This window comes from Anabrus simplex, chromosome 2 (genome assembly GCF_040414725.1).
Source record: "Anabrus simplex isolate iqAnaSimp1 chromosome 2, ASM4041472v1, whole genome shotgun sequence".
Classification (NCBI taxonomy): domain Eukaryota; kingdom Metazoa; phylum Arthropoda; class Insecta; order Orthoptera; family Tettigoniidae; genus Anabrus; species Anabrus simplex.
The window spans coordinates 960,606,532-960,619,809 of record NC_090266.1 but is presented as its reverse complement, the minus strand read 5'-3'; the positions used below and the strand labels follow the sequence as shown (position 1 = coordinate 960,619,809).

The 13,278-nt window shown below is 36.3% G+C and overlaps 2 protein-coding genes across 2 annotated transcripts in view; both read left to right on the top strand.

The window, feature by feature from the left end:
- LOC136863220 (methionine aminopeptidase 1) overlaps positions 1-13,278 on the top strand; it is a 405,036-nt gene that overhangs the window by 224,446 nt on the left and 167,312 nt on the right. Inside the window, exon 5 of the mRNA XM_067139589.2 lies at positions 5,051-5,273. Coding sequence (XP_066995690.1) covers positions 5,051-5,273 — 223 coding nt within the window. The remainder of the gene's footprint in view (positions 1-5,050; positions 5,274-13,278) is intronic.
- Positions 6,996-10,952, top strand: LOC137498404 (myb/SANT-like DNA-binding domain-containing protein 3). Its single transcript, XM_068225882.1, has 5 exons — positions 6,996-7,199; positions 9,762-9,992; positions 10,139-10,209; positions 10,361-10,510; positions 10,715-10,952. The coding sequence occupies exons 1-5, from the start codon at positions 7,016-7,018 to the stop codon at positions 10,931-10,933; spliced, it is 855 nt and encodes a 284-aa protein (XP_068081983.1). The 5' UTR covers positions 6,996-7,015; the 3' UTR covers positions 10,934-10,952.

The window sequence follows — 13,278 nt, the reverse complement described above, 5'->3', positions numbered from 1 at the left end:
TACATTATTTTTAACAGTATTTAAAAATATACAAACTCTATTTTACGGTATCACTTGAATTACAACCCGTACTACAGAAACTTTCTAGAAGACAGGATACAGTACATACAGCAGTGAAACAGGAAACATACCTCCATTACATTAACTCCGTTGGAAACATCTGTTAGACTCTTATGTTTTTTTGTTTTTGTTTTTTTTTTCCCACTGTCAACCTTGTTTTCTTCCACATATTTTTCAACAACATTTATCGTTGTGAAAACACTATCACATACCTGCCAACTTTCCCGATTTAGGCGGGAGACTTCCGATTTTCGACATTTTTTCCCGCCTCCTGATCATTCTATTATTTCTCCCAATTTTAGCTTATTTTTTGGTGAACTTCAAACATTTGTTTTCAAATCCTGCCATTTCAGCTTTGTATGCAAGTGGCCGGAAGTCCTTCGCTCATTGGCCGCTTTCAAATGAAATGTCAATGTTTATTAATGAGAAATACACGCGAATGTACGATGTTTATTGAAACCAGTATATCGGGATGCGTATATCGATTGTCAATCTCCCGTTCTCGCATGCTGTGTGTTCGTTCACATCAGTCTAGTTGATTCTAGAGACTAGTCGCCAGATTTCGAGTCTTTTTGAGTAATTTATTGACAGAAAGTCGAAGATAGGGACTAGTGACTTTTCTAGAGATATTATGAGACATTTGGAGACAATTCTGGCAAATTTTAATTTATTACTTGAAAAAAAAAAATAACATTGCGCTCTGCATAATCGTGCGGGCACGTGATGCAATATATTAATCTATGCATTTGCTAAGTAATGGCATCTAAGTGCATGACTAATTTACTCGTGTGGAGCATGAGTTTATACTATTTTCGGAAGATTTATCAGAGACCAATCATCTCTCTCACATACTTCCTGTGAGGGAATAGAGATTGTAATTTTTAGCCTTGTAGCCTCGTATAGCAACAGTTGGGTTTTGAGACAAGTGTTATAATATACCATAGAAATCCAGCATTGCGCAAGACATGTAGAGTAAGCTCTTATTACCAATATTGTATCTCCTGACTCCTCCCGATTTTTCCTGATTTTCATATCTAAATCTCCCGGTTTTTGGTTTTGTAAAGTTGGCAGGTATGCTATCATTTACGTTCTGTATGTACGATCGAAGAATAGCCACTGCAGCTCCTACCTGTTTCACTGACATAACTGAAACGTATGTATACAAGACAAAGACAATGTTGCAGGAATAATTATATTAAAATACATATAATAACAAAAATTATGGTTACGATCTTCTTGTCATAATATAATATCTTTATGTGGAGTTAGGGCCTCGGTCAAAGTTAGGAGCTTCCATACAAGATACTTAGAGCATATTAACGCCCTGAAATATAACGGATTTTCAGCCACGGGACAGCACTAACCATAAGTTCACTAACATCAGCCAAGATATGAAAATTCTCAGTTAAGGAAAAAGGCCCCTTCCTCAATATTATGGAAAATTGTTTTATCGATTTGGAACAGTTTTGCAATCTTCTTTCTCAGTGAAATTTCAGAGAAATTAAACATTTTATTTGACCTTTTCATTCCTATCTTTAGTAATCATGTCTCAGATAAAAAGAATTATTTTATAATCTCTTCAAATTCCCCTCTCAGCAGCAGTCTCTTTCTTCCTGCATCCTTCAAACCGACCTTGGACACCCCTTCTCTCCCCCTTCCCTCCCCCTCCCCCCCTCTCCCTATCTGCTCACTTGTTTCCATTGCCTGCTTGCTACAACATGTCAGTGCTTGTTCCCTACCCACCCCTTTGTTTCCATGGCCTGCCTGCTTGTTTGTTTTTTCTACATCAGACATTACATATACTGTACATTTCACTATAGAGGTGAGTTTCATAAATCATTTTTCTCCTTTTTAATTTCTTTCTTTTTGTTTATTCATTCCTAATTTCCAGATTTATTTCATTGCCTGTGGTCATAACTCATGTTACACTCATCATATTATGACAAGAAGATCCAAACCATAATTTTTGTTATTACAGTAGAGTCTTGCTCAACCGACCTTCGCTTATCCGACAATTCGTGTTATCTGACATTGGTAGACATAATTTGAACTTTTGATGGAGACTAAATTTTGGGGACACCCGGTGTGGAGAGTGTGACCGTGGGACAAGCACTGACCTGACTGCTGGCGGTGGGACCAGCTTTTTTCCTCAAGGACAGGTGCGGCGAGTCTTCAGTCATTGTTCAGTGTAGTATTGGTTGGGTGCGGATGTTATAGTTTTCATATCCTTTATGGCGCGTAAATGGAAGAAAGTGATTGTTTCTATGGAAGACAAGTTGAGTGCGTTAAAGAGATGGGACAAAGGGAAAACTCTTCAAAAAGTGCCTTCAGATTATGGTGTTGGACGTGTTACAGTGAGAGACTGGAAAAAAAAAAAGAAGAAATTGAAAAGTGATGCTCTACCAGAGCAACAAGTGATGCACTGAAAATTAGAAAAACAGTGAAAAAAAGTGAGTACAAAAAAGTAAGTGGAGCACTATTTATTTGGTTCACTCAAAACCGGGAAATGGGCCAGCCAATATCTGGCCCCATTCTGCAAGAAAAGGCGGTGTATTTCCAGAAGGAGTTTAATGAAGGGGACGCTAATTTTACTGCCAGTGCTGGGTGATTTGATTGGTGGAAAAAATGGTATGGCATTAGGCAGCTTAATATCTGTAGAGAAAAACTGTCAGCTAAATCCAAAGAGGTTGTGAAATTTGAAAAGGAATTTCAAGAAATAACTCTTGCTGAAGGATTAACCGGTGATCAGATTTTTAATTGTGATGAGACTGGGCTAAATTTCAAGATGCTGCCATCAAAATCTCTCGCAGCTCAAGCAGAGACGTCTGTACCTGGCTACAAGCATAGTAAGGAAAGAGTTACTGTTCTTGCCTGTAGTAATACTACTGAGAACTTAAAAGCAAAATTGTTTATGATCAGTAAAGCATAGAAGCCTAGAACATGTAGAAACATTTCTGTTAATGCTCTTCCATTCATTACACGAATCAGAAGGCTGTCTGGATGTCTGCTGACATCTTTAAGGACTGATTTTTTACACAGTTTGTTCCAGATGTAGAAAAAATTCTAGCTTCAAACAATCTCCCTAGAAAAGCTCTTCTTCTACTAGACAATGCTCCATCACACTCAAATGAAGAGCAACTTAGAAGTGGTGACATCAAAGTCATGTTCCTCCCTCCTATTGTGACATCATTATGCCAACCAATGGACCAAGGTGTGCTGGAAACATTGAAGAGGAAATATCGGTGGAAACTCCTTTCATCCCTGATAGAGGAAATGGACAATAGCAACGACATGATAGAAAAGTTAAAACGAATCAACATGAAAGACATGGCATACTGGATAGCACAGTCTTGAGAAGAAGTTGAAACGACGGCATTAGCAAAGTCTTGGAACTTATTGTTGAGTGAGGTTGAACATCGAGAGGAGGTGGTACAAGAAAACATGGAAAATATTGTTCCCCTACTGAATTGCATTCCTGGCTGTGAGGGTGCTACGATTCAAGATGTAAGTAGTGTGTACAAAATCAGCTGTTTGAACTAACTGACCCTGATATTATTGATTTTGTGGATGCTAACGAAAATGAGAAAGATGAAGAAGAAGGAGGCATTGCAGAAAAAAAAGGAGAAAACGATGACTCACAGTGAAGGATTAAGTGCATTAGAAATGGCATTAACTTACGTTGAACAATAGCCGGAAGCAAGCGCAATGGTGGTGTTCATTTTTTGTCGATGGCAGGATCTCGCAGCAAGAAAACATGAATCGGCAGACAAGCAGACATTGTTGAAAAGTTTCGTTTCGTAAGACATTTGGAATGTTTTTGTTCATTACTGCATGTACTGTACAATTGAATTGATAATTCAGTAAATAAGACTACCGTAAAACATGTCATTGTATTAGTAATACAGTATGGCCTTCCTGTTTGTTTTAGTTAATTTTCAAAGTTATTCTGTATTATTGGACATTTTGGGTGATCCGACATACTCCAGGTCCTGTTTAGGTTGGATAATAGAGACTCTACTGTATATAATTATTCCTGCAACATTGTCTTTGTCTTGTATACATATGTTTTAGTTATCACATAATGTGTTTAATTTTTATTTTCGTTGAAGATTAGCAAGCACTAAGTGGCTGAAACTAGTCCCAAGACTGATGTAATATTATTTACTTGATATTTTGTATTGAAAAGGCAGACACTCTTGTCACTTTATTTCTTGTAATTGCACTTCAATACGAAAAAAAATGAAATTTATAGGTTATAAGGATGTTGGTTCTCTGAAGTTTCTCACCGGACATGCCGACATCCATCTGTTCTATGCAGCTGAATGTGCAAGTCTGAGAAGGCTACTCGTCGCCAGATAGCAGCAGTCCAGTCGCCATACTGTTGAGCAAATTTCATCGATGTACCTGTGTTAGCATGGTTGCAGTTAACCTCCATCTACTCAAGGCCTCATTCGCAGAAGGGTGCGTTGGACTGTTGCTGTAGAAATGTTTCTGGATGCCCCCTGGTTCCTTTGGACGGTGAGCTGTTCCACTGTAGCCTGTCAGTTGGTGTTCATGCACAGTTGTATTCGCTGTTCACCTTGGATAGCAGTGGTGCATTGAATTCTGTGGTTTCGACTTTATTCCCAATGGTGCCATGTGTCTACTTATGATACACCTTTAACACAGAGGCATGTGAACAGTTCATGAACGGTACTGTTTCTGAAATTTTTCTCCACCTGCCCCCTAGCCTGAAAACTAATGATCATCCATTTTTGTAACTCGGTTAAATTGCTTTCCTTACCCATGATAGTATGAAGTGCAATGGGTACAGCCAGGCTGTCGGTCACATTATACACCAGGTTCACCAGCCTACGTCACAAGGCATACGTCATGGGGTCTGCATTGCAGATGTTACTTCTAGCAGGTGATCATAATAATGTGATTTGACTATGTGTATAGACCAGTATGTTCTGGAAATAATTTGAACAAAGATTCTTTCTTTCTTTAGTTGGGGCGAGAAGTCCTGGATGAAGCCGCAAAAGTGATTGGTATTGGGGTCACCACTGATGAAATTGATAGAGTAGTGCATGAAGCTTGCATCGAAAGGGAGTGTTATCCATCGCCTCTCAATTACTACCAGTTTCCTCGTTCGTGTTGTACATCTGTGAATGAGGTTATCTGTCATGGTATACCAGATCAACGGCCCTTGGCTGATGGAGATATCTGTAACGGTAAGTGTAAATAAGTTACTTGTATTTTCTTAATTACTCAGGTTCCGTAAAGAAAATATATTTCCTTCCTCTTTTGAAAAGTTTGTGTCAGTCACAAAAATTTAGATGTTGTTTGAAAAGACTTCTCTTTAATGATAGTTTCCTTTTTTAATTTTAATGTAAACTGATATCAATGGAATATAGAATAATATGCTTTGCACTAGAGGTCATGATTTCTTGAATGTACCGTAGATTGGGGTTAACACCGATATAGATAGGTAACACCGATCGTTTGTGTTATTTTTCAAAAATGGAATTCTACTGAACACCCCTAGTTTTTGTCTGGCCCAAGCTTAGGAATTCTACAAAGGTAAAGTACTCGCCGACAACAATGAATATAATACCAATATAAATGGTCTGTTATTGGACATTATAAATTTTCCAGCTAACTCATTCCTGGTTGCCAGCGTTTCACCCCAGTGTGCTAAGTTGGGCTCATCAGTTGGTAAATAGCACACCCACCAAGACACATGGCTAGTGCACATTGTGGAGGCCACTGCGTAGGCTACTTGTAGCCACTGGCAGTGCCAATGCACTATGAGAGACTTTGTCTCATTACCAAAAATTGATGCTTGCCTGGCCATTAGATGATAATTATAGATGTTGATTCCCATAGAGAAGCTGAAATATTTGTCCCGAATGAGTAAATTTGTAATACCAATATAAATGGTCCGTTATTGGACATTATAAATTTTCCAGCTAACACATTCCTGGTGGCCCAACTTAGCACACGGGGGCGAAACGCTGGCAACCAGGAATGAGTTAGCTGGAAATTTTATAATGTCCAATAACGGACCATTTATGTTGGTATTATAAATTTACTCATCCAGGACAAATATTTCAGCTTCCCTATGGGAATCAACATCTATATCAACAATGAATATACCGACCGCTGCATTCATAATTATTTAATGAAAATAAGAAATCCAATAATGAAAAACAGAAATCTGTGTTAGTAAAGTTACCAGAATAACTTCATTTGCACAGCAAGACTTTTTGCATTCGGAAGGTAAGTGATGTTAAAAATGTGATTTAGGATCACTCATGACGTGTAAAATCAATTTAGTTGTGGTTTTCAGTTAATATAAACATTGAATATTTACATAACTATAACATTTTGTAATATTATAGGGTAACACCGCTCATGGGAAGAGTTTGTATGAAGTTGACTGGGCAATAAATGCTTATATTTGCTGGTGATTTTGTAATAGTTAGATTTCCATTTCAAAAGGCAGTTCGATATTTAATAGGAAAAATTGAAGGAGGTCTCAGAGGATTAGAGTATGAAGTCAGTTTTATGAGGAAAGTATTAAAGAATGGTATGATAACTTTTGTTTCTCCAGACAATCCTGATATTGCAGAAGTGGAAAAGGACAAATGGTGAGGAAAGTGACTAATGCCCGAGTGCACCAAGCTCGGTATTTATCAGCCTTTACGAAACCATGGTAAAACTTTTACCGTGGTATTGCTGTAAAAGCAGTGCACCATTACTATCGCCCGGTTTCGTTACCGCGGTTTCTTGACGCTCGATTTTCTCGCTATTATTCCCCTCGGAAGACATTCAAAGTAGTATTCAGGAAGCAGTGATCATTTCGATAGTCACTTGTCTTTAGTTTATCCAGCCGGCAGTGATCGTTTCGACAGTCACTTGTCCATCGTGTTTACATTTTGTGACAGCGCAATCAAGTTATCAGCTCCTTAAAATGGAAAATAAAGTAATGAAACGCCCTAGAAATCCTAATTTCAGTCCTCACGAAAATTTCGTCCTGTTGGATTTGGCTGAAAAATATAAGGCAGTCATTGAAAATAAAAAGACGGATGGCGTGACGTTAAAAGAAAAGGATAAAACTTGGTTAAGGATCAGTCAAGAATTTAGTTGTGTGCCAGGTAAGTAAATATAAAAAGCAATTTAATAGACTTTATCTGCCCCTGGGAGGGAAAGTACACTATGCCGCTAGAGAAATATTTGTGAGGAGAGTTTCTTTAGTAGTTGCGTTTTTGCATTGAAGTTCTATTGCAATTATTTTGTGGGTAGCTAGGTTTGTGTACATTTGCCAGTGTGAAAATTTAATGCCATAGTATTTTTTTAAATTCCTGAAAATGAGCGGAAGTGGATTTATAATGTTCTATACCTCTGAAAAAGTAACTTAGAAGTGACTTGATGAGTATTACTTTCAAAAATAAAGCTTTCATTCATATCTGTTAGCTCCATCTTCATTTTCGTTGTTACCCCTTTTTCAGCCTAATGGCGATGGTAGTAATAATAATATATGTAGGCATTAAAATTAACTTAGCAAGAATGTGAATTTTATCTGTATAAGAAATACAGAGTGTAGTGAGATACACGACTTTACATACTCTTGCTACCGTTTTATTCAGTATAAGTTTGCATGTCAGAGAACTGGCTTTTGATTTAAACTACCTGCTCCTAGAATGTGAAATCTGTGGGCGAACGAATAAAATGCATTTCGGTATCATTACTTTTTATGTTGGGCATACCAGTAATATGAACAGAATATTTCCTACCTTTCTGTTCCCTTATTTTTTTATGGTAATGCATCCTGCAGAATCATGGTGATTTCATTGCTCTGTACTTTACATTCTGACCCATTTTATCTGTGTAAGATTTCCTGGCTACATAGCTTGCATTGGGCTTGTTACTTACCCACTGACTTGGATTCAGGACACGTTTCCTTCCGTGCTGACTGATTGCTGTTGTGATTGTATGTAATCTTTCCAGGTGTGGCTTCATTGCCTGCTGTACTATTCACAACCTAACGGGATTACCCAAAATACTGTCAGCAGTGCGACTGGTCTGTGTAGGGACCAGTATCTGACTCCATTCTGGAACTCTTCGTAAAGAAAAGCCTCATAATTTTTATCATTTTCAGTCATGAGGTTCACTGCAGCTTAATAGTAAATAATCATTCAATATCTTGCTCTCTGAAGTGGAACACAAAGGCTGCTTTGATATTGCATGCTACTGTGGTGTAATGAAGCACAAGATTGGTTAGTGTTATAATCTACTGAAGTAATTTTGCTTCGTATGTCAGTATGCTCAGATGTGGTTATGGGTGATGTATGTGTAACTCCAACAAATGGTAAGCTCTGTATGAGTACTTGTTCTGCTATAATAAATTTACAAAAACTAATGGGGATCTGCTGATCACACAAATGGAGAAATTTATACTGTAAATTCTTATAGATTTCACCATGGTAAGATTGCATTGACCTCATGCCAGTTTGACCTTATTGCTTACCTGGACAAGTGTTATGATTTCTATTGTCAAAAATATCCTTAATAACTTTTTTCCTCCAGAGAGCACATCCTCATCATTTCAGTTTCTCCAAAGAATTCAATAACTTCATGCTATTAGAACACTGCAGCAAACTGCTGAACAGTCCGAAAGACTCTGCATAACAGCTGTCACACGGTGCTCAATGAGCCATCAACGATGCAGGTTATGTGGGAACCATAAAGCATTTTTAGGACTACATGCCACTAGAAAGGGCAGAATGTGTAGGTTAGCAGCATATGTAGTCACGCAGAAAAAGAATGAATGCATAGTACTGTATTCTTTGTAAATTATGAGTTTCATGTTCTGTATTGATGGTATGTATATTGTATAGGCCTAAATATAATATTGAAGGATGTTCCTCCTAATAAATACAATTTCAGATTAGTACACATTTTATTACATGGTTCTAGTTTCAGCCCTACATTTTGGGCCATCTTCAGCCATATAACTGTAAGATATCCTAAAAACTAATTAGCTTATGCATAGAATTATTTCTGAAAGTAATATACACTTAAAATCTTGTCACTTTGTTACACTAGTGCATGATGAAAAGAGTCTGTACTTATGTTGTTAACATTAAAATGGCATATAGCCTACTTCAGTATTTTTTGTCAGTTTGTTACATTGATGAATCTGTGCTTATATTGATAACATTAAAATAGTTTGCACATGCTTCAATTCTTCCAATGCAGGTCACTTATGGTGTTGAGCTCGATGTTGATATTGTGTAATTCATGTTGTTGATATGTTAGACAGAAACTGTTAACTAAAATGAACTTGTATTGATTAGGAGGATCATCCTGCAATGTTATATTTATGGCATTCTGTGTTTGTTGAAATTATATTTTATTAAAGTAATTTTAAATTGTTATTAAAGTATAATTCAGCTCCCAAATAGATACAAATACTCTGGATACCCATAACAAATATTATACTTATAGGTTCACTTGTTTCTGAGAAAAGTGTACCCATGAGGATCTTATACAGTACTATGTGCTCAGTATTTTACTGAACAACAACTGTACAGACCTGAAGATTGTAATTGCACATACAGTAGTGTACTTTGCCTCTGGGGTTCAGGCATTTGTATATATGTTTTATTATCCTGTTGCAACATGTTCTATTATATTTTTCTGTACATATTATTCAGGTACCACACCTAGGTCACATACTAACTTAAAAGGTGTGTATGAAAACCTTAAAAGAAGGGCTATAAGAGCCTCTGCCGATGAAAAGGTAGAAATGTACAAGACAGGGGGTGGACCTAGCGTACCGTCGAAAGTGCAGGATATTGACAAAAGGGTGCTTGGGATTATTGAGGAAAGCAGTGTGTGTATTCCAAGCACCCATGACTCGGATGCGGGTTATGCAGAAAACAAAGGTAGGCCTAAATAGGATACTTATATGGTAGTAAACTCGTGTATATATATATATATATATATATATATATATCTTGCTTGTAAATTTAATTTAACAATAGCATATAGTAGATCATTTTAAAATAATAAACTGTAATATAACTTCCAGAACCTGATGACAGTCTGAAAAGACATCCCAGTACTTCCAACCCTCTGGACACACTACGAGATATTGCTAATGTGAGTACGGTATGTTAATATGTTCACCATATATCACAATGCACAAAACTACACACAAGTAACTGCAGACCACAGAAGTACAGACTGTGTTTATGTAATAATATATGAGCCATATATATATATATATATAGATATAATTATTCTGTTTTAGGGGGACTTTGGTGTTGACAATGGTGGTGGTGATGATGATGATGATGATGATGATGATGATGAGGGTGACAACTTAGGCCAGTGTTCTCATGATTATGGGCAAACTCCACTACATACACCAACAAGACCTTCAAGTGGTATAGGCCTAAAGGTGAAATATTTTCTGTTTTAATTTAGTTTTAGAAAAACTTCACTGCACTGCACTGGAGGTAGAGTTTAGATAGTGAAAATAAATTTAAAAATCACCAATATTTATAACACCGAGGCCAAACAATTAAATATTCTTTTTCAATTTACATGGCACTGTATTTTTTCTCTCTTCACTAAAAGAATGGGTGTATATTTTTCTTTGCAGCACCAATCGAGGAAGACACACGGAGGTACAAAAAAGAGGAAGCTGACAGCAACGGAGTCCATATCAAGTGCTGCAGAAGTGCAGCAAGAGGCACTTCTGTTGGACATGGCGCTGAAGAAAGAAAAACATAAGGAGGAATTAGAAATTTTTAAATTAAAAAAAGGAATTATTAAAAGAAAAAATTGCCTACTGGAAAGGAAAAATGCTGAACCATTGTAAAAGAAATGTTTTAAAATAAAATCTCACCTTCAGTTTGTTTGAATTTAAGTAAAATGTCTGTTAATTACAGCACGTCTGGTAACTTGTCCTGGATTATCATCATTCCTGAGATGCAGATGCACAGCAGGTATTGGTAAATTGCCTTCTTCTTCTTCTTGATCAAGTAATTGAAGATTAATTTCAGGGTCATTGGGAAGATCTATTTCTCGAGCTGCAATGGCAATGTTGCGCAGCACAGCCATGGCAACAATAATGTTCGACATGTTTTTAATGTTGCATTGAAGTCCTAAAGACATGGAAGGGAACCACCTTTTCCACACACCATATTGTCTCTCGACAACATTCTGCCCCCGTTTTGCCGGGCAGCCCAGCCGGTAAGCAGAAGTCCCAGAGGCGGAACGTTCGCTTACAGGCAACGCTAAATTATAGAGGACAGGGACAACCTAAGGACTGACGACAAATGAAAACACTAAAAAGAAATGGGTTTTAACATTTATTAAAAGGAAATTATTAACACTTTCCAAATTCCATTAATATTTTCAAAATCTTGAAATAAAAATATTTAGCTCTTCCCTGCTGGAATTCACCCACAGTTCTTCATTAAATTGCGTTCTGCAAAGATACGAAACTGAGTCTTAATAAATCGTATTAGGAAATTAATTAACTTATTATCTGAGAAAATCCTATCTCAAAATATCAAAAATCTGATTTTTAAAAATTATTATTTAAATTAACAATACTCTGCGATTTATCTTGCCGTGAGTCAAATTTTTACCTCACATGGAAAATCAAATAATCATTTCTATTAATTAAATATTATTCTAATTAATTACTTATGCTTGAAATTATTTAATTAAATTATTTTGAAGTCCAATATTCAACTCATTAGATTTTTACTCTTATGTCAATTGACCTAGTGTTGTGCACAACTCACAATAAAGACTTAAAATTCTCGCATTGTAAAGTTAAACATTTTACATTTTGTGAGCTTAGTTCATTGACACGATCCTTGCTTAAGTATTTTCCCTCGAAACAAAGATCCTAATCTATCTTATTCCGTCATAAAATTACTTAAAGGTTTATAATTGAGCCAAATATGCTCGCCATAAAACAACAACAACAAAAAAAATCGAAAACTTTACGCGCTCAGCGTACACATATCATGACGAAATATAACCATGAAAATCACATTTACAAACAAAATCAGTCATTCATCCATCTCACATTCAAGCTTTGGTCCACGCTTATATTATCAAATAGATTTATCGAACCCTATCTCTTGATTTTTAATTTTAAATTTTATTTGAAATATGAGAGTTTCTCCCGATGACAATATCAGACAAGGGCTACCATTACGATCGACTGAAGTGTGATTGTAACAGGATTATCACTTTTTCAATGAAATAGATTCCACAACGATGTTCCAGGATAATTTTACAGTAGAAATCATCACTAAAAATTCCATAGAATTGCCTACATTCATAGATAAACAAGCATTCGCGCATACGGTCTATGAGTCACGACTACGTTATTTTTAATCTCCTATTATCTCAAATTATCGATCAATATGTGTTGCATAAGAAGAAATTATGTTCAAAGACACACACTCTTCCTTAACTGACTCACGTAATGGACACACAAATAAAATCCTATCTTAAGATCCATTTACGAGTCTCAAAAATACCAATAACAGTAAATGCAAAATTTGTGGACATTCAAGCCACGACCAATATTCCAGGCCAACATCTACTTCAATATAGCACACATTAATCATTTATAAGCACAGTAATAATTACACTCATGACCTTTAAACATTCTATTAAACCGTAATAATGTCAATTATTATTATTATTATTATTATTATTATTATTATTATTATTATACGCGGGCGGTCGCGTCATCGTAGGCTATGGTTTAATGAAATCATAGATGACTCTATCCTATCTCGAATCTATGATAAACCACAAAACATCAAGGAAAAATCCTAAATTCACAGAACACGTCGATATTCTGTCCCAAATAATTAAAAAATTATTCCATCATTATTTTATAAATTAATAAATGTTATCGCGTGGGTCAAATATTTTTAACACTTTCCTCGACTTATCATGGGACAGTGAGAACATGTCACGAAGCACTCACTCAAATAGAACAAATTATAGGTCCCAAATACACTCTCACACACATATCAAATCTACCAGCACCAGTGAAAGTAATAATAATAATAATGCTATTTGCTTTACGTCCCACTAACTACTTTTTAAGGTTTTCGGAGACGCCGAGGTGCCGGAATTTAGTCCCGCAGGAGTTCTTTTACGTGCCAGTAAATCTACCGACACGGGGCT

Excerpts from the sequence above, each read along its gene's own strand:
- LOC137498404 (XM_068225882.1), top strand. The coding sequence starts at position 7,016 with ATGGAAAATAAAGTAATGAAACGCCCTAGAAATCCTAATTTCAGTCCT. Across the intron at positions 7,200-9,761 it reads AGAATTTAGTTGTGTGCCAG|GTACCACACCTAGGTCACAT; the intron begins GTAAGTAAATAT and ends CATATTATTCAG. Across the intron at positions 10,210-10,360 it reads CACTACGAGATATTGCTAAT|GGGGACTTTGGTGTTGACAA; the intron begins GTGAGTACGGTA and ends ATTCTGTTTTAG.